Source organism: Camelus ferus, chromosome 9, assembly GCF_009834535.1.
Source record: "Camelus ferus isolate YT-003-E chromosome 9, BCGSAC_Cfer_1.0, whole genome shotgun sequence".
NCBI classification, from domain to species: domain Eukaryota; kingdom Metazoa; phylum Chordata; class Mammalia; order Artiodactyla; family Camelidae; genus Camelus; species Camelus ferus.
In genome coordinates this window covers 57,334,520-57,355,221 of record NC_045704.1, presented here as the reverse complement: position 1 = coordinate 57,355,221, position 20,702 = coordinate 57,334,520, and the positions used below count along the sequence as shown (strand labels likewise).

General features: G+C 40.6%; 1 protein-coding gene across 25 annotated transcripts in view; it reads left to right on the top strand.

Annotated features, from left to right (window-relative positions):
- PDE4DIP (phosphodiesterase 4D interacting protein) overlaps positions 1-20,702 on the top strand; it is a 195,017-nt gene that overhangs the window by 105,871 nt on the left and 68,444 nt on the right. For 7 of the 25 annotated variants that reach the window (XR_004322587.1, XR_004322586.1, XM_032486899.1 and 4 more), the window contains exon 1: positions 13,315-15,250. The exons of 11 other annotated variants lie outside the window; for them this stretch is intronic. Coding sequence is in view for 12 of the 14 variants with exons in the window: in XM_032486899.1 (XP_032342790.1) it covers positions 14,072-15,250 (1,179 nt within the window). In the remaining 2 variants the exon portion in view is untranslated. Of the gene's footprint in view, positions 1-13,307; positions 15,251-20,702 lie in introns of those variants that run through there. 7 more of the 25 variants (XM_032486895.1, XM_014564400.2, XM_014564401.2 and 4 more) reach the window with 3 other exon arrangements.

Sequence of the window (20,702 nt, the reverse complement as noted above, 5' to 3'; positions counted from 1 at the left end):
GTTAAGTCCAGCATCCAGAGGATAATAACATCGTGTGGGCAGAAAAAAGAGATGCATCGTCACGTAAATTGTACTAAATTGATATGCTTCATTACTGTTGCCTGGTACCTGTAAAAATGTATTGTTATTGCCTAACTCTTTGTTCATTTACAAACCTGATCACACTGGGCTATTAATTCTGTCAAGCACTGTTGCTCAACCTTTTCCGCAGAAGGCTCATTTTCATAGGAAATGATTCTGTGTTTGTGTTACTCTGAAGTAAGTGACTACGGCTGGACATGGTTGGAGGTGGTTGCCAGTGTCCACCTTCAGGCCCATCCACACCTGAGAGCAGAGGGGATGGCATCTCTGCACAGTGGTGGGCCACTTTGAGGAGCACTGGCTTGGAAACCCAGCTTTGTAAAGCTCTGCTTTAGGAAGCCTCTCAAATGTGGAGGAAAGAAAGCCTCCCACGGCTTACTTCCTAGTTTCTCCCTTTGAGTCTGCTTTTTGAAAGAGAAAACAAAATGAAAACAAAAACAAAAAAACAAGTAGGCACCAAGTACTGCTCAGTGTGCATAGAATTATTTTATATTCTTATTTCTAAAACAGCTCAGAGGCCTGGCCAGAGAGTGCAGCCTTCTAGTGAGCATTCAGATAATCCTCGGAAACCTTCCTTCTTTGAATGTGCATTCAGATTCTAAAAGAAAGGAAATGGGTTTGATCACTGTGCTTCTAATCTTACATTCTATGGTCTAGACAGAAAGAAATACTGAAATGATTTATGTAGCATCTTGGGAGCATTTAGCCATGCTCAGGTGGTTCAGATTGACTTATGGAAGGATACAGAGTCAAGTCCCAGTTTAGAGAAAGAATTGTCCTTCAATGACCAATTCTAGTATGAAGTCTGATGGATTTTTAACTCAGGAAACAGAGTGTCATGAAAGAATGAGCTCAGGTCTTTTTGGAATTTGAGTGTCAGTGCTTTTTGGATGTATGACCTTGAGCAAGTTATATAACCTTTCCGAGTACAGTTTCCTCCTCTGTAAAATAGGGATAAAAATATCTAGCGTTCATCTACTTGTAAGGATTAGAAATAATATATTTGACGTGCCTAGCATAGTGCTCAAAACATGGTATCTGCTGTTACTTATTATCCATATAAACAACCTGGAAGAGAGTAAGGCTTGTCTTAAAATGAGTAGTAGCTAAAAAAGACATGGTCAATAAGTCAGATATTGCAAACTTCACTCACATTGTAGCTGTCTTTGTCTTACAAGAGACAGAGGTAAAATTATTAAGTATAGCAGTTATTTATTAATGAGATTAATGGTCACAATTCTCCCTCTGGAGCTGTTAGCCCCATTCATAGAAAAACTGTTTTATAGACAAAGACTGAACTCACAGTTGCCAGTTTGTATTATTGCTTGATCCCCAGAAAGACCACAACAGAGTGTGAATCATCCAGGGAACACTGTCACAATGAGAACTGTATCTCACTTTAATCTCCTAGACACAAAGAAATATTGACACATTTTCTGTAACATCTTGGGATCATTTAGTTACACTCAAATGGTTCAGATTGTTATAAGATAAAACCTAGAAGTAAATTTACAGGATTTCTTAAACACATATTCCAAGTATAATTTAAAATATTTATCAATGAATATTCAACAACTTTTCTGTGGCAATAACATCAGCACATATTGTAGCATTTTCCATGTGTCAGGTGCTGCTTCAAATACCTTATATATTAAGTTAATTTAAGCCTCAAAGCAACCCAGTGAAGTAGATACTGAATGACATGAAACACAAAAGATATTAATTTATAATAAGATGATGTTTATTTTAATATGCAAATTCTTGGGCACAACTATATTAAAAGATATAAAGAAATAGTCAGGTGCTTGTACCTGTATGGGAAATCATTGTGAATGTCACAGCAGTCTGATTCAGGCATGTTATATTGCCAGTTGAAGAACAGCAAGTGACAGTGCCTTTAGTAATCAAGTGGCAATACCAAGGTGAAAAACTCTAGGTGAATCCCCCCGCCAAATACCAATAAAATAATCATCCCTTAATTTACATAGCAGTTTAATTCACAGAAAAATCAGAATATATTAATATTGTGTTCAGACATGTAAGAGAATTAAGTCCTTTGTTCAGATGATTATGCAAACAGTTTGAATACCTCCGTCAATGCCGAGAGGAACATTTGAAAGTCATTCAGATTTTGGAACAATGCTTTGTCCTGCCCTCTGCAAGTTACGTAGCACTGCTAGTCCCACCCATCATTGCAAGGACAGCAAAAGCAAGAAGCGCCCCCACAAATTTCCAAAATGCTCTCTAGGATGTGGCTGCTGAGTAAGAACCACTGGTCTAGGGGGTCCTGGCCTTCAAAGGGCTTATAGGCTAATCAGAGATAATGCAGCAGGAAAAATGAAGAGAGAGAAGGAAATATGCTCATTAGTGCTGAAAGGACCCAGAGATGAGAGAGATTAACTCTACCTGTGGAAGTCAGAGAAAGCTTCACCTGGTAGTCACCCTTGACGGGGGCGGGGCTTAGGGCTGAGGACACCAGGTAGAAAGTAGGAGAAGGGCATTCGAGGCAGGGGAACAGTATATGCAGTGGCGTGGAACATATTTCAGGAGCTGGGAGTAATTGGTGTTACCAAATATATGGTAAGTGATGGAGAATGATGGAATACATAGCCAGAAAGTCCCATAAAATGTCAAGCTAACGGCTTCATGTTGTAGGCAATGAAGAATTAAAAATTAAAAAATTAACAGGAATAAAAGCTTATGAGTTGCATTATAAAAAGATAATCCTGGTAGTTGTTTAGACAGAGGACTGACTGAGCAGATAATTGAAGTCACCTCTGGAGACAGCAAATTATGGTTTGACACAGCTATTAACTGCTTCAATAGTCCATTCTGTGAATTTGATAAAGGTAAAGAATATTATAAAAAGCAATTATTAAGCACTTTGTCTCTACAGTAATGTGTGACAACTCTTACTATTTGTGACATCTGAAGCCTTTGCTGTGGGTGTTATCCTTGTCTGCTAACAGTAGCAGCATCTTAGTTCTGCTGTGTTATACTCAGACCTTAGTCCACCATGCCACTCGTCACCATGGAGCCACTCCTCTACAGTGTGGAAGGCACAAGTTCAATTTCTGAGCTCTGGGCCAGCTCCACGGAGGCTGAAGAATTCCCTCATCCCCAGCAAGGCCATCTTTGGAATCCCTGATAGAAGTTAGGGGATGAGAGAACTTGAGCTCTGAGGACTGATTCACTTCCTGCACCCACCCCGCCACCAGCCCCTCACCATTGAGAATACATATGACAGTTAGGCTTTAGGAGAAAGAAAGCTCACAGATCTCACACTTCCAGGTTTGAGGTGGCCGAATGAAAAACACTCATCTTACCCCACCTCCCATAGACAAGTATTTCTCACGTGATCCCAGTATGAAAGTCTGGACTGGGGTATAATCTCTGAGTACAGGAAGTTTTACTACAGAGCCTTCCTTCCCTCAAATAAGACAGACAGATTTGATAAAGGTTATTTGATTGAATTGATTTTACTATCCCTCTGTTTTCCTTTTCTATTCTACCAGAACATTGTATAGCACCCCTTTTAGCAGGAGTGTACTTGCATAATACTTACGAACTTCTTTTATATAATTAACTCCATAGAACAGCGAAAAAGGCCATACACTTGACATGCCTCTGACTGACAACAACACTCCAAGTTTGCTTTCAGTCCTCCGTGTCCGGGTTCAGGCAGACAGCACATTGCTGTGATCAGAGTGCTTTTTGATGGAGCTGTCGTCCTGCAGCAACTTGTCTACATCTTTTTTTTACGGGGGAGGCAAAAAATCTAATAAAATGCTGTTTATGAAGCGTTTTTCTCTTCCTTCGTGAAGGTATCCACAGAGTTGCAGGGAAAACCTGGCAAGTGTTCCATTTATTGATATTATTCCACTCTACAGAATGGTGGAAGCTTTATCTCGAAGAACCTTTTAAATGAAACCAGATGGGAAGGTGTGAAGGCAGGGGGAAATAATGCATTTGCAAAGGAATGCCTGGAGGAATTCTTGTTTTGTTTCTTTCCTTTTTTTTTCCCTCTCCATTTTCCCCCTGAGTATTGTAAAAGCAATATTTATTAATGTATAATTATACTGTGGTTGGCTGAAAAAATGAAATAGGACAGCAGAATTAGGGAGAGGCATCCATTAGGCCATCAGGACCTTCCTACTCACGCAAAGCAGTGGACACTCAAGCCATTGCATTTATGCCTTGTTGGGAACCTAATGTAAATAACACTGCATGCAGTGAGGCAGATCTCCTAAAATAGCAAACATTCCAGTGTTGCCATGGAGAGATCTGACGTGGAGGTTAAGGCAAGAATAGGCTCTCAGTGCTCAAGGCAGAGTCTGAAAACCTTGCAGGGATTAGTAGCTCAGGCAGCTCCAGCCAACTTCACGTAAGGAGATTTTTTTTTTTAAGAGCAGCTTTTCAGTATCCTCTTCTTAAGCTGATGAATGTGGAAGCTGGAGACTCATTTACAAATCCTCATTCAAGATCACTGTCTCCGAGGCACAACCTTCATTAGTAACATGTCTCAGAAACTGGCTTTCTCAGCTAAGGCAATCATAGTTCATAGAGCAGCAAAGGAGGTGGAAAAAAGAGGGGCTTCTTTACAGCCTCATTGAAAATATTTATTGAGCACTTACAAGGCACAAAGTACTATAAGGTGAAGGAAGAGGAACACAAAGACGTATAATAAGGTTTAGTCTCTGCCTTCTAGGGATTCCAATCTAATTGGAAGGTAAGAAAGTAATGGAAACAAAATACAAAGCAGTAGAAAAAGGAAGAAAATCATGGGCTGGGGTGGCCAGTGAAGATTCTGATCTGTAAGGAATGAGTAGGATTTTAATTAGAGATAAAAATAAGAATCATCAATTTATTCATTCGATTATGTACTGAGATCTAGGAACATAGTGTTCTAAGTACCTCAGAAGATAACAGGATGTGTAAAGTGTGATTTCTTAAGGAGCTTCCCAGCTAAAGGGGAGAAGGCAATGTGGAGAAATGACACACAAATTACTATAGAAGTGCTCTAGAAGTTCAAAGAAGAGAAAGATGTCTTTTGAGGGGATTAAGGAGACAGCTTAAAGGAAATACTTGCAGGTTGGACAGGATTTTGACAGGTGGAGGTGGTAGTAACAGGGAAGAACACTACAAGTAGATAAGACAGAGAGGTAGGGAGGTTCGGGACAAGGAAGCATAGTGAGTATATGTAGAGAGAAGTGAGTGTAGGCTAGAAAGATAGGATGATGCTAGAGTCAGAGGGCCTTAGATGGCAGGTTAAGAAGTTTATGATTATGGGTAAGTCCTTAGGTCTCCAGGTTACTATGCAGGAAAGTGATATATCTGAGATCTGTCTTAGAAAGATTAATCTGGAGAGAGGAGAGAGTAGAAGAGAAAGAAGTTGAGAGGACTAACTATTATGAAATTTCTCTTTCCTAAGATATGAGGTCATTAGAGGATAACCAAGAATGGAAGTTTTGTGCTAAGGCAAGAGAGCAAAATAAATTAAGAAAAGCGATTCATTCATTCATTCATTCATTCATTCCAGTCAGTGACTGTTTATTGAGTGCCTATCATGGCCAGACACTGGTGCTGTTAGGTGCTGGAGAAACAGTTTAAGAATAAACAAGCCAGAGTCCTTTCCCTCAGGGAGCTTACATTCTAATAAGGGAGATAGGTAAATAACCATGTAATAAAACAAATAAATAGTTGCAAATTGTGATAACTACACTGAAAAGAGCAAGGATCAGTGAACTTTTTCTGGAAAAGGCTAGATAGTAAATAATTTAGACTTTGCAGGCCGTAAGATTTCTGCTGTTGTAGTGCAAAAACAGCCAGTACATGCAGGACGTGCATGGCTGTGTTCCAGTAAAACTTTATTTATAAAAACAGGGTGGTGTTGGATTTAGCCCACAGTCCACAGTTCCCTGACCCTTAATAGAGAATTAAGAGGAAGGAGAGGGAGGCACTATAGGTAAGGGAAGATGTCAATCAAGAGTTCAGTCTTTCCTGGGATAATTCTGAGATGTCTCTGGCACCTACAGATGCACATACAAATAGGCAGTTGGCCATTAGAGAGTTGAACTCCGAGGAGAAATCTGGGATAAAGATACTCTTTCAGTGGTTCTGATCACCAATTCCAACATGTGTGCTGAGAGCAGGGGCACTTCCCACACAACACCAAGCAATTCTTGGACACAGCAGGGTATCCAAGAATTCAACTGAGTTCTGACATTATCTACCTGGAGATAGCATGGATCCCACAGGTTAAAGATACAGTCTTACAAGACTGCCTCCACAGCCCTCCCACTCCCCATCCTCCTCCCTTCCTGCCTCTGGACTTCAGACAGCAGTCACAATCCCAGAGTATCACCTGTGCATCTGACCAGCAATAGACTGGAGGTTCCAACAACCCCCTCCTTGGACTTCGGACTTCAGACACCAGTTGCAAGTCCAGACTGTTACGTGTACTTCTGACTGGCTGGCTATAAATTAGAGGTTCCCATCACCCCCTCCTTAGGTTAGATTAACCTGCTAGAGCAGCTCACAGAACTTAGAGAAATGTTTTACTTACTGGATCCCTGTTTATCACATAAGGATATAACTGGAACAGCGAGATGGGAGATATTCATAGGGCAAGGGATGTGGGAATGGGTGTGGAGCTTCCGTGCCCTCACCAGGCATAATACTCTCCCTGAACTTCCACGTGTTCACTAGCCCAGAAGCTCTCTGAACCCAGTCCTCCTGGGTTTTTATGGAGGCTTCATTACAAAAGCATGCTTGATAAAATCATTAACCATTGGTGATTGATTCAATTTCCACCCTCTTTCCCCTCCCAGGAAGTTGGGGGGTGGGACTGACAACCCTCTAATCCATTCACTTGACACTGCCTCTTCCCCAATCTCTCAGTTATGTGAAGGTGAAGGTGCCTGATTTTTACCTGATGTTGAAGCATCAAGGAGACTACTCTGATCATTGGTCCACCACTGAAGACCCACTGCCGCAGCACACACAGTTCTACCATTCCTCACTGCTTCCTACCCTGGAATCTTTTATGGAGCCCCCTGACCTAAAGTCTAGCTTCTCCAGGTCATCTACTGCCCTCTCCCCCAGGTGCTGCTGCTTCCCCAGCACACTGACATGGAATGGGGGTGGGTCCCTGTTACTCTTAGACCCCAAGTCTCTTCCTGATACGGGTGAAATCTCACCTTCTCTTTTGTTGACCTCAAAGACATTTCTCTCCTTTTCCCCACTGGGACACCTGGCTTAATCTTCTCAGTGGGTTTAGAATTTTTCAAAGTCAGGAAATACATTTGACCACAGTCAGTCTCTGCTCTTTGCTCTGCCAAAAATCCCTAGTCAAGGGAATGCTAAGAGCCTCACCATCAGACTAGGAAAGATGGAAGTAGGGGTATACAGGGAACACAACTATCCATGTCCAAAAATTTACTATCACCATTTGGTTAGGGAAGAAATGTGAGATGAGCCGAAAGGGAAGTAGATAAGGATCTTTTTGTAGAAATACTGAAATGCCAGGCTAAGGGTTTTGGACTTCATGCCATAGGTAGTGGACAACTATGGATGTTTACTACAAATGTCCTGGAAATAGTATGCAGGAAGACTAAAGGGGTAAGCTTCTAAGGCTGTATGACATGGTTCAGGTTTCAGATTTTGAGAACCTGAAAAGGAAAATGTGAAGCAACATTTCTGAACACACTTGAGATGTTCAGAAATGGGGTCAAAAAGAACTCAGCTTTGGCTTGAGAGAGAAGGATTCTGAGGAGTTAAAGGTAACAAGTCTTTTGTTTACAAGTCTACTTTGTTGTAGAAAATGATATGCCTGACCTCATCTCTCCTGATGCTGACAATGTTAACCACCCCTCTCATTTTTTGAAACTCTGTTCCCCTCTTACCAGTGTTTTGATTATGGAAGAGCTCGACTTAGTTTTTCCACTTAGTTTTCTGTCACCTAAACTCAGCATGTCCCAAATTATACTTTTCTTTTTTTTGCAAATGGACTCTTCAACTCCCACATTTCTGTTTATTTTGATCATTCTTTTTTACCAGTCTTTCAGACCAGAAACTTATCTGCATTTTTAACCTTCCCCCCCACCCCCCTTCATCCTCTCTGCATGTACATCATCAAGCCTGGCTATTCATTCCTTCAAAATGATTCTCATATTTACCATTTTCTTTCCATTTTTAAAGCAGACCTGTATTATCCCACACATGAGTAATTGCAATGGCTTTAAAACAAGTCTTTCTGTAACCATCCCAAAACGTGTCCCTGAAACTCCAAGCCATCTTGTGGCCTAATTTTCCTAAAATAAACTTGTTATCATGCCGTTCTGTGCTAAAATTTATAACATTAAGTCCACATTCTTTTGCCTTTGTCAAACATTAACCAAATTCTAGTTGCCAAAGCCCCCCCCACAGCACAGTGTCTGGCTTAGCTGGCCCTTTGTACATGTTCTTTGAGCAATTATCGAGATGTACAGAGCATATGTACAGCTAGATGTATAGAGTAGGATGAACCTGGCCATTCAGATGTCCCACAAAATCCTCAACATCTCCCTTTACCTTCAGGTTAGCACCATGTTTAACTCAACTTCCAAGACTTTGGATGATGCCGTTTTGTTTTTCTGGAGTCCTTTCCTTGGTTTCCTCCATCGTAATACTCAAGTCCCACTCTTGCCCTCTTCACCTGTATCAGCCTATACTTATATCCACTTTTTCTGCATTGACAATGAAGTTAAATCAGTAACCTTTAGTTCACCAGTCAGTTGTTCTAACTGTAGCATGCACATTCTCCACCCTTCAGCTAAAATGAAAAGCTCCCTGAAGACAGAGGAAAAAAATATTGAGTTTGCATAAACTGCATTGGTTGACTGATTTAACAAATATTTTGAAATTCACTTAAACAGCTATAGGTATTTAATAACTTGAAAGACTCTAATGTTTACTATTTTAGGATAGATTCTGCTGATAACCATATTACTGTAATCTGCAGTTGAACTTGAAATCTCCTGGTTTTAAAACAAGTATTTTGAAGTGCTGTGTTATTAATTAATGCAAAGCATGTTTCTGGCTTCTTAAAGATTTCCAGCCAGCAGAGGGAAGTCACACACGTGCTTGTGGTGGTACCATTAAGCCTAACTTGGCTTTACTTTGATATTCTTGCATTTCCTCATCTGCTTTAGCTTCTCTATCAGAATCACATTTTTTGTTTTTTTGGTATAGTTTTTAGTAATTAGAACAGCTATTTCCAATGTCATAACTAGGGTAATGAAACCTAATACAACTGGTTTGGGATATGGGGATTTTCCACCTCTTGGAAATTCCCTCCCAGCCCAGAATTAGGTCTTAGAAACATGACAACACAGGGGGTACAAAAGTAGCGACTGTTCTAAGAGAAACTTCCCAGGTCCCCAAATCTAGAGATCAAAACAGAGATAGTGCAAAAGATCCTTACCATAATACTGCTTAGGACTCTTGTTCCAAGTGGGCATACAGTTCTCTAAATTCAACAGCTTTGTTCGTAGTTCTTCATTGATGGGTTTTTCCATTTATCTGCAGAACTTCTGATTTTTGGACTGAGATTTTTCTGAATACAGTTGAAGAGTTCTAATTCGGTAGTTTTCAAAGTGTGGTTTGATCTTTGGGGCTTCAGCTTCAGCATGATCTGGGGATTTGTTAGGAATGCAAATTCTTGAACCCTTCCCCAAGCCAAGTGAATTAGAAATGTGTTAAGTCTACTTTTCAGCAAGCCTTCCAGGTGATTCCGGTGCATGCCAAAGGCTGAAAACCACTGTTTACATTCATTTTGTAGATTAGGAAATTAAGGGACAGATACAAGTGATTTGACCTAGGATATACAGCAAATACGTGCTTGTGAATGCATCTGTTGGTCCATTTTGAGGGCAAACTGCTGATATATAAAATGAATCACTTGTTTAATTCATTATAGCTTATCATAATACGAAACTTGTTCTCAGTAAAATTTTCTTTTACTATGTACCTTTGATAAGTTTTAGAAGTAATCATCCTATTATAAATCATCCCAAAAGACCTAGGTCTCACCTTAATAACATGCTTTGCTTCAATCATAAATGTGTGGTGTGTAAATGTATATAAAATAATAATTTCCAAAGCTCACATAGATAGGAACTATGAAATTCTGAAATTGCAGTTGGGCCTTTTATAGAATTTCTTCTGGGCTATATTTTATCTTTTAAGTTTTCAAAGCTATTCTTATAATAAAGTGGGGATTACTTTCCACCAAAGAAATCACTCAGATTAAAAGTTTATGGGTAATACATATTTTTATATTTATTTACTCCTTTTAATATTTTTAAGTGAACTATACTAACAGATAAAATCTACAGATCTAAGCATTCAGTTGAGTGAGCTTTAAAACTACATGTCCATGTAACCATCACCCAAAACAAGATATAGAACATTTTCATCACCCTAGAAAATTTCTTTGTTCCCCTCTGCAGTCAGTTCTCATCCTACCTCACTCCCCATAGCCACTTTCTGAATTTCTATCATTATAGGAATTGTCAGACTTTGAGCTGTTAGACTTAAAACATATGGAATCACATGGGATGTACAGATGTGGCTTATTTCACTTAACATGCTTTTGAGACTCATTCATGTTGTGGGTATCAGAGTTTATTCCTTTTTCATTGGTGGTTAGTCTTACATTATATGAACATATCAAAATGTGTTTATCCTACCTTTTTCTTAATAACAAATTTTTTCTTCTCATAACACATTATGTGCTTATTTTAGAAAATTACAGAATACAAATAAGGAAAGAAGAAAATCAGTAACAACAATTCCACTCTCCAGACACAATCACTATTTAATAACTTGTCTATCCCCTTGAATCCTTGTTTCTATAAGTTGTCCACATATATTATATATATTTATAATATATATTACAAAAATTATTATTTTAGGATCAAGTTTTACCACTCAGACTTTTAAGTGTCTTAAATTGGCACAATTCTTAGTTTTAACTATAGAGTATTTCCTAGTTTTAAAACCTTTTAAAAACAGTATGTGAATATACATTCATTGCCCAAAACTCAAATGATACATGGTGTATAGAATAAAAATAAATGTTCCTGTTTGGCTCCCCAGTTTGCTTGACTCCCCATAGGTAGCCAGTGTTAACTCAATACACAATCCTTATCAAGTTGCTACTGATAAGAACCATGAAGTGCTGAACTTATCATCACATAATTTTTCTTCTAAGTTTCATTTTTCGGTTTTTATTTTCAAGTGTTATGGTCTATACAAAGTGATCTTTTAGTTTTCCAATACCAAGTGATCATATTGGGAGAAGTTCTGGTATTCTAGTTTACTATCCACTTTGAATCTTGGTCTTTAAATATTTTCTCTAGGAGTGGAGAGAGTGCTATCTTCAAATTTTCTTCAATTGTTGAGTGATTTATTCCTATCTGTTGCTGGAAGCTGTCTCTTTCAGGATGTTGCTCTTTAATTATAGCAAATATATTCTTCAATGGTAAATTGCCTTTTCTCCACTTGTACTGACTTGCACTTCTGGGCCAATTACCTACATATTGTCATTAAAGTTTAGAGACACAGGTCAGATGCAAAATCTTATGAAGGAAAATAGAATAATACAAAGTACTATTCAGAATTTGCTCCTGAAGAGTACTTTGTTTCATTAGCATTTTCCCCAATAGGAAAACGTGGCTTGCACTGCCAGTCAAAGATGAGGCCTTGATTAATGTCTTAATTTGCATTCTTTGGACTTTTGAGTCCTTGCTGTTCTTTAGGACAATACTTAGGACAGGGTACAGCAGGGTAGGAGTGTGCTGGCAGGCTAGAAACTCCTTGCCTCTCTACAGATCACTATAGATTCCAAAGATTGTTACTTAATTTCTGACTCTGAAGCTCATATACCTAGAAGCAGGCAAAAATGCACCTGTAGCGAGTTTCACTCTATTTTACATTCTTGGTTTCGGGGCCTGAAGATGAATATTTCGGTGAAATCACAGATGTAGAGTTCTATAGCCTACTAAACCCAAAGCTCTAAGGACGATCCTTATCTCTCACAAAGGAGCTACTAAGATTTTGTTTTGATGATTAAATAAGAGAACGATACAATCTTATGTGTGCAGAGCCCCATAAAGCTTTAAGGTTACTTTAACCTATTCCCATTATAATAATAATAAAATAATAATATTAGCTATTATTTAATGAGCCAGATTCTGTTAAAGCACTTTCCCAAATCATCTCATTTAATCCTCAATAAAAAGTCTGGACGCTCTCACTGAAGGCATTTGGATGTCTCCAGGTTTAGGAGTATGGGGTCTGTCCTGCAGATGGGGTTCAGAAATACTTAAGACTGTTGCTGACCTTAACTCACAAGGTCAAGTTAGTGAAGAGTAGCATTATCGTTCAAGTGCAAAGTGTCCTGCTCTGGGGAAGCTCCAGGTGATTGCTTGGGACTGTTTCTCCTCCCATCTGGAGTCTGCATATCTCTTAAGACAGGAGAGAATTCTTTATTACAAATGGATGCTGACACCTCGATTCCACCTAGAGAGAGCTCCAGTTCCCCTTGTGTGCACCCAAGTTCTAGACATAAGGGTGGGGTGACTCACTACTGGATAATGTGGAATAAGACAGGGTCCTAACTGAAGTCAGGGAAATTCCCAGCTCCATTTCTGCAGATCGAAGCCCTCCCTGACCCTCTGGACTCTTGCTCAGATAAACAAGGCCTTTTGTTCTGGTGTTTTGTCTCCCCTTCCCGCCTCAAAATAAGACCTGCAGTCTACCTGAACCTGAAGGAGGATTCGGTGATGGCAGTCTACGCTCAGGTGTCAACATTCTTGAAAAAAAAGCTCATTTTCTCTTCTATCATCTTCAAAATCTTGGTTAACCAGCTACATTCATGTGGTATATTTGATGGGCTCTTTCTCAGGTGTCTGCTTTATGCCTTCTCTCGATTTCTTTTCTTAAAAAGGGCGAATCATCCAGGAATGCTAAACTCAACCTCAACATCATGAAGAGAAACACTTGTCCTCTTTTCTAGATAAGCCCAACAGTCGAGGGAAAGGTCGAACTGAGACTCCTAAGATCCGCCCTACCTGCCTGCCCCCCGCTGGTTTATCAACCCTTTCTCCCCGGGGCCTTTTACGCCCCAGGGCCTGTTAATTCCGGCACCGGACTGGGTGGGGAGGGGTTGCAGGCCGGAGGGAGGTGGCGCGCAGCGGTACCTAGTGGTGCTGCCAGGCTGCTCCATCCAGGGTACGTGGCACTACCCGTGGAGAGAGGGGGAGGGGATTCGGCTTTCTCCTCCCCACGCAGAGCCTCGGAACATCCCGCAGCGGCAGGAGGGAGGATCCGTGAGGGAACTGGCGCGCTCTTGGGGTGAAATTTTAGCAGTTGAAAGTGTCCTGGCAGTGGTCGGCATCCGCCCTGCTTTCCAACCGGGTACCCACTGTGAGCCAGGTCAGCGTTTTACGGCGAGGAGCAGTAAGTAAGCTGGAGGCGAGCGGACGCACTCGCCACCCCGCATGCGCAGAGCGAGGAGCCGGCCTCCCGGACTACAGCTCCCAGAGGAGTTTGCCGGTGGCCGCAGGCGCCGGGCCGCTGGCGCCATCTTGAAATCTGATCCTCAATCTCCGCGGCTTTGCGTCAGCAGCGGGCGGCAGCCAGTGCACCGAGAACCCAGCCTGTTAACAGGGAGGACATTGAGGACGCGGCGGTGGCGGGAGAGACAGCTGGAGGAGACGCGGCAGGTTTCTAGCGCGGCCTGCGCTGCTGTCACTCAGCATCCCCCTGAAGCGTTTCCTCGCCCGCCCCCTCCCGGACGGGCGGGGCGGGGCTGACCACTCTGGTACCCAGAGCCCGCGCTCGGCTGGCTGAGGAGCGCCCCTGCAGAGTGGGGACCTCACCCAGCTGTGCCATGCGGGCCGGAGGCCACCGAGGCGGGAGACGGAACGCAGCCAAGCACCGGTGAATGATCACCGCGCAGCAGCCGCCTCCAGGAAGCTCGGCAACCGCAGGAGAGAAGATGAAGGAGATTTGCAGGATCTGTGCCCGCGAGCTGTGCGGAAACCAGCGGCGCTGGATCTTCCACACGGCATCCAAGCTCAACCTCCAGGTTCTACTTTCGCACGTTCTGGGCAAGGATGTCTCTCGAGATGGCAAAGCTGAGTTTGCTTGCAGCAAGTGTGCTTTCATGCTTGATCGGATCTATAGATTTGACACCGTCATTGCCCGGATCGAAGCCCTTTCAATTGAGCGCTTGCAAAAGCTGCTGCTGGAGAAGGACCGCCTCAAGTTCTGCATTGCTAGTATGTATCGGAAGAATAACGATGACACTGGCGCGGAGACCAAGGCGGGGAATGGGACGGTTGACATTTCCGGCTTACCTGATGTTAGATACTCTGCACTGCTCCAGGAAGACTTTGCCTATTCAGGGTTTGAGTGTTGGGTAGAAAATGAGGATCAGATTCAGGAGCTACACAGCTGCCATGCTTCCGAAGGTCCCGGTAACCGACCCAGGAGATGCCGTGGCTGTGCAGCTTTGCGGGTTGCTGATTCTGACTATGAAGCCATTTGTAAGGTGCCTCGAAAGGTGGCGAAAAGTATTTCATGTGGCCCTTCTACCAGGTGGTCCACCAGCATTTGCACTGAAGAACAGGCATTGTCTGAGGTTGGGCCACCGGATTTACCAAGTACGAAGATACCCCCAGATGGAGAAAGCATGGAGGAAGGGACACCAGGATCCTCTGTGGAATCTTTGGATGCAAGTGTCCAGGCTAGTCCTCCACAACAAAAGGATGAGGAAACTGAGCGAGGTGCAAAGGAACTTGTAAAGTGTGACTGTTGTTCTGATGAACAGGCGCCACAGCATATGTGTAACCACAAGCTGGAGCTAGCTCTTAGCATGATTAAAGGTCTTGATTATAAGCCCATCCAGAGCCCCCGAGGGAGCAAGCTTCCTATTCCAGTGAAATCCAGCCCACCTGGAGCCAGGCCTGGCCATATCATGACAGATGGAGTTAGTTCTGGTTTCCTTAACAGGTCTTTGAAACCCCTTTACAGGACACCTGTGAGTTATCCCTTGGAGATTTCAGACCTGCAGGAGCTGTGGGATGATCTCTGGGAGGAGTATTTGCCACTCCGGGTCCAGGTATACAAAATGGCTGCATAGTGCCTTTCTGATTAAAGTTAGCTGGCCTCAGGCTTCACGTGATTTCTGTCTAGGTGAAGGTTGATAATACTCTGCACTTGAGAAAATTAATCATTGAGCCCATTTTTGCTGTACCTTTTGCTTGTGTCCTTTTTAGTAAATGTGGTTCACGCTCAGATAATATGCTTTTCACAATCCTCTTTATTATGTCGTCTTTTGGCCTTCCCATTAATTACCAAAATTGCACTTTTTTTTTAAGACAAAAAGAGAAAGATTCCTAATTCACTTTTATCCTACAAAAAATTTAATCTTATTTCTGGCACTAGAACTCTTTCCTCTTACCTCCTTTGCCTCCCCTCTCTCTCCTTTTTTTGTTTCATTTTCATTTTTAGATTTATAAATATTTTTTACTTGGTAAGGGAGTTCTCTAGTTAGTCCTCCCTAGAGCACTGAGCCTTTCATCCCCATGTTTGCCTCAAACTGATCAGAGCATAGGGTAAAGGTTTGGGGAAAGCCTATTAATCCACCAAAGTGGTGTAATACCTGGGCAATATTTATAATAAGTTAAGGTCATTTGAGGACTTATGATGACTTGTTCAGAAAAGAGACCTGGGAATTCGAGTGTTGTTACGTAAAATGTTAAGGCAAAAACTGTTTATAGCTCTGTCAAAAGAGGTTTGATATTAACAAAGGATTCATCCATTACTGGGTGATAGGAGAGTTTTATTTGTTATACTTTGGAATCAACGACTAAAAGATGGCAGTTGGTCTTAATTTGAACTACTCATGTCTACCCAACTGATTTCATTCCAACTTTTTAAGTCTATCTAGGGACTTGACAGATGCTATTTTGTTTCTGTAGCAACAGTAATCAGTAGATTCAATTAACTTTGTGAAACTTCTGGCATGTTCAACTTGATACAAATTCTTTAGTGTTACCATTACAAAGGTGGACAATCTGGAAGGCGTTTATGGAAAGCCTGCTCCGTCAACATCATGCCAGGAAATTAGAGCTTCTAAATGAGATTGTTGATTGTCACTTGAAATTTTTGAAAAGTCATTCTGTTATCTAAAGTTTGCATCACAATAAGAAGATGGGGGAAATATTTTTGAATTTGCACAAAATTGTCAGAAACAGCATATGAAAAAGTATAGATATCAAAAAGTTTAAAATGTGTTTTCATTTGTATAAAATGTTTAGTATGCCTAACACTTGTGTACTTTTCTTTTGCTTCTTTTTCTCTCATTGGAGCTTTGCAGCTGAATTTGGGCTTTACAGTACAGTATTTCTTTGAGCAGACATAGATGTCAGATTAAACATGGTGTTTTCATATTAGGATCTAAAAACAGTCTGGACAGGGTGGATGGGAAATAAACTTTTTCCCCTCTTGAAATAGGGCCAATAGGGGAGGGTATAGCTCAGTAGTAGAGTGCATGCTTAGCATGCACGAGGTCCTGAGTTCAATCCCCAGTACCTCCATTAAAATAAATAAATAAATAAATAAATAAACCTAAAAATGGCCAATATTGTAGAAAGTTAAAGACTTAGAAAATCACAGGTAAAACAAAAGGAGTTTTTCCTCCATATTAAAATAAAAATTCTTTGTTGGTGCCTGGACTCAACAATTCTGGAGTTGGGAAGGATTTTAAAGATCCTCTCACACAGGCTCTCAGTTGAGAGACATGGAAAGCTCATGATTTCAATAACTTAGCCCAGGAAGAGCCAAAGATTCCTAACCATTCTCAGCCAAGCAAGACCTTTTTATTCTATGTATTAAGCCACATTGCCTGATGTACATTGAATTAAATAAGTACTTATTTTAAATGAAGAGTCTTTTTTCTAAAAATCTAAGGATTCCAGGAGGGATTCTTTAGGGATTCTGTGAAGAAATTTGTCATCCTAGTGAGCACATTTAAGATACGGTGATTGTAGGTCAAGGCCCTTTACTTCACTGAATTTAGACACTGGAAAAATTGACCTTTAACACAGCAGGGTATATGACCTTTCTCCTGTCACCTGGCCTATGGTCTTTACTGTTCGTAGAAGAATAAGACATTGGGAGGAGGAAGAAAATATTCAGCTTGAAGAATAATGGCATTTAATTCCTATGCTTTTTTTCCTCCAATAATTAAGGATGTGGAGGGAAATAGATTAATTAGGCTCAAAGTGTTTATAAGTAAAATGTGTATTTTGGATCCCGGATCTGTTGTTTAAGTAAGCCTGGTTGACTTAAGCTCCTTAGGGCCTGCTATGCTTTATGGCAAAACCAGAGCTAAGTGGGACAAAGGCAGGATAGTTTTTGTTTGCTCTCTGAACAAATGTGGAAAGAATAGAAATAAGTGTAAATTACCTTTGATAGTTCTCTTTTTAGTTTGCAGAAATAAAAAACATGAAAGAAAAAAAAGTGTTTCCTTTAGTTAAATTCTACTGCAGATACGAAGACAAGCTCTTATCCTAAAGAGCAAAATTGTCCTGTAAGGTCATTTTGATTCCTTTGTTTAATCTAGTCACCCCATGCTAGGCACTGCTGGATGTCACCGCCAGAACCACTCCTAATTGCTTTTCTTCATTTTCTTTCTTAAAGAAAAGCAGCAGCACTGTAGTTCAGCCTACTCATTTTTTTAATATTATAAAAACTGACTTATTTGCCTTCTACAGAGTTTATGTCCGAAGGCCTGAGTTTGTTCAAAAATCTAAAGAAAGATTTGAAGCCTTATTCTAGCTGGGTAATTTCCTTCTTTATTGCCTGGCCCTAAACTAGAAAAGCTGTGATAGGAGGGGTGTGGTCCTTTACTAAACGTCAGTGCAGCTCTGGCTTATGTGCAGTTTCCTTTTCTACCTAAATTCAGAGAGCAGGAGATCTTTGCTTCAAGCCTTTCAGTGCCAGGGTCTGGTCTGCTCCTGTGTGACTGATGGATTTATCCCTCTCATAGTTTAGCTGTATTATCCAGATCAGGCCTTTTGGAAGGTGTAAGCATTAGATGCTGGTCAGATTGGGCTTTTAATTTTGTGCTAGTGGATAGTTCTGGTATATCTCCTATTACTAACAATAGGATAGAAAATTATGATAGTTGGAGCTTTATGAGTTGCTGTTATGACTAGGAAAGTGTCAAGAAAAATGCTGTTAATCTAGAAGATCTAAATAACTGCCTTTTAGCCTAAAGGTCTTACATTATGCAACATGAGGCCTGGAAGAAGTTCTCTTTTCTGATGCTGAAAAGCATTTGTCCTGAGTCAAAGGCAACTTAATTTAAAGTTATATTATGATTACAGGTGTGATTTTAGTAACTAGTAGCCTGGAGATTAACACTGATTCAAATAAGTATTACTGATTTCAGGCTTTACAAAGTGGTCATGGGAGTGATTGCTTTACGTACTTGATACATCACAAGAGTTCATTATGAGCTGTTTACTCAGTGGGACTTTGTTAAGTGCTCTTTTGGCAGACTTATCTGAAAGGACATTGTTTTTCCCTGAGATTTAGAATAATAAAGTATTATGAATAAAGAATAAATGAACATCTTCTAGCCTTTAGGTCAATCAGTGTATTACATTTACAGAATTAGGGGTTTCCTCTGATTATTCATGCCAGTGTGGGTTCAGATGAGACCCTGATTCGTCATGTCCTCTCCTGTGGCATTCTTTGGCTTTAAAGTTGATGTTGAAATATCTATATTAAACATCTATCTATCTGTCTCTCTATCTATTTATCTTTCTGGTCTTATGTCTAAGAGAGCTGCTGAAGGATTAGAACATTGGACTGGGAATTAGGAGACAGGCCTGTTTTTGTTTGCTTGCTTTTGTTTTTATTGTTCACTTATTAAACAAAAAATTTTGGTCCCTGCAATATTCCAGGGATTATGGTAGGTTTATAGAGATGAAAGATAAGTTAGCAACTTAAGTGAATTCAGTTTAGTTGGATCCTTTTCCTGATTTCCATTGTAACTTTGGAAAAATTAGTTACCTGCTCTAAGTCTCCATTTCCTCAAATGTAAGATGAGATTGAACCAGATGGTTAGTTTGTAAAGTGTCCTTCACAGCTCTAAGATTCTTTGGCTTTAAGTGATTAAACATGGCCACCTTCCCTGTCATTTAAAACTTGACGCTATTTTCTTTAATTCTGCTTGTTATAGTTTAAATTAGACAAGTATCTTATAATAGATGTTGTTGGAAAGTTGTTTCACATCTAGGAAGTAAGAGGTCAGGTTTTATAGAGAATGTTTTGTCATTAAATAAATGCTAAAATCATTTATCAGTTAGAATTGTTGAAAATATGTGTTAAAATACTTACCTCTCCCATGGTGCGACATAATTTACTTTGCTTCCCGGCAGGGCTCCCTGTTATACCCACAACAACAGATATCTCAATTTTTCTAGGAGTCCTGTCCTCGCTTCTTTGTCCTTCTCCCTCTCCCACCATCCAGCCCTGGTGACTCTACCTTTAAAATACATCCAAATCTAACCATTTCTCTCCCCCTCCGTTACAGCCACCATCATCCAAGCCACTCTTACCTTTCACTTACACTGCAGCAGCCTCCTGGCTGATGTCCCGTTTCTGCTGGTGCTTCCCTGCAATCCATTCATCACAGAGCAGCAACTAGAGCCATCTTTTTAAAATTTAAATATGATCGATTACTTTTCTGTTAAAAACACTGGAGTCCATTCTCATTTCAATGAGAATGAAATCCAGCTTCATCACCTCTGGTGTACGGAAGCTGTATCCATCTGGTCTGGCCCTGGCCTTCCTTCCCACCCCATCATGTGTTTCCATCCCCTTTACCCATTATTCTCTAGCCCTGTGCTATTCAGCAAGGCAGCTGCTAGCCTTATGTGGCTGTTGAGCATTTGCCATGTGGCTAGTCTAAACAGATATGCTGCTGAGTGTAAAATATACCCCTAAGAATGTAGTGTATCTTGTTAATAACTTTTATACTGAATACGTGCTTATGTTAATATATAGTATAATATATTGGGTCAAATAAAATGTTTTATTAAAATTAAGTTTACCTATTTGTTTTCACTTTAGTCAGTGAAGTTATTAGAAAATTTTAATTTCAATATATGGCTCACACTATATTTCTATCGGAAAATTTTACTCTAGCCAGTTGGGCCTTTCTCTTTCCCAAGGTCATATTCACCCTAGGTCCTTTCCATGGGCATTTCCTCTGCCTAGGATATTTTGTTGATCTTTGCAGAGCTGGCTCCTTATCCTGTAGATCTCCATTTGAATGCTGCCTGATAGAGATCTTCCACTGATCAGCCAGTTTAGAGCAGCTTAACCACTTTGTCATGCTTTTCTGTTTCACAATATAGGGCTTGTCATTATCCTATATTTTGTGTATTCTCTTGTTCTTCTATTATGTAGCTCCCCACCCCGACTCCCACAGTGCTTTGCACATTATGGTACTTAATAGATGTTTTAAAAAATGATAAATAGCACTGGAAGAATAG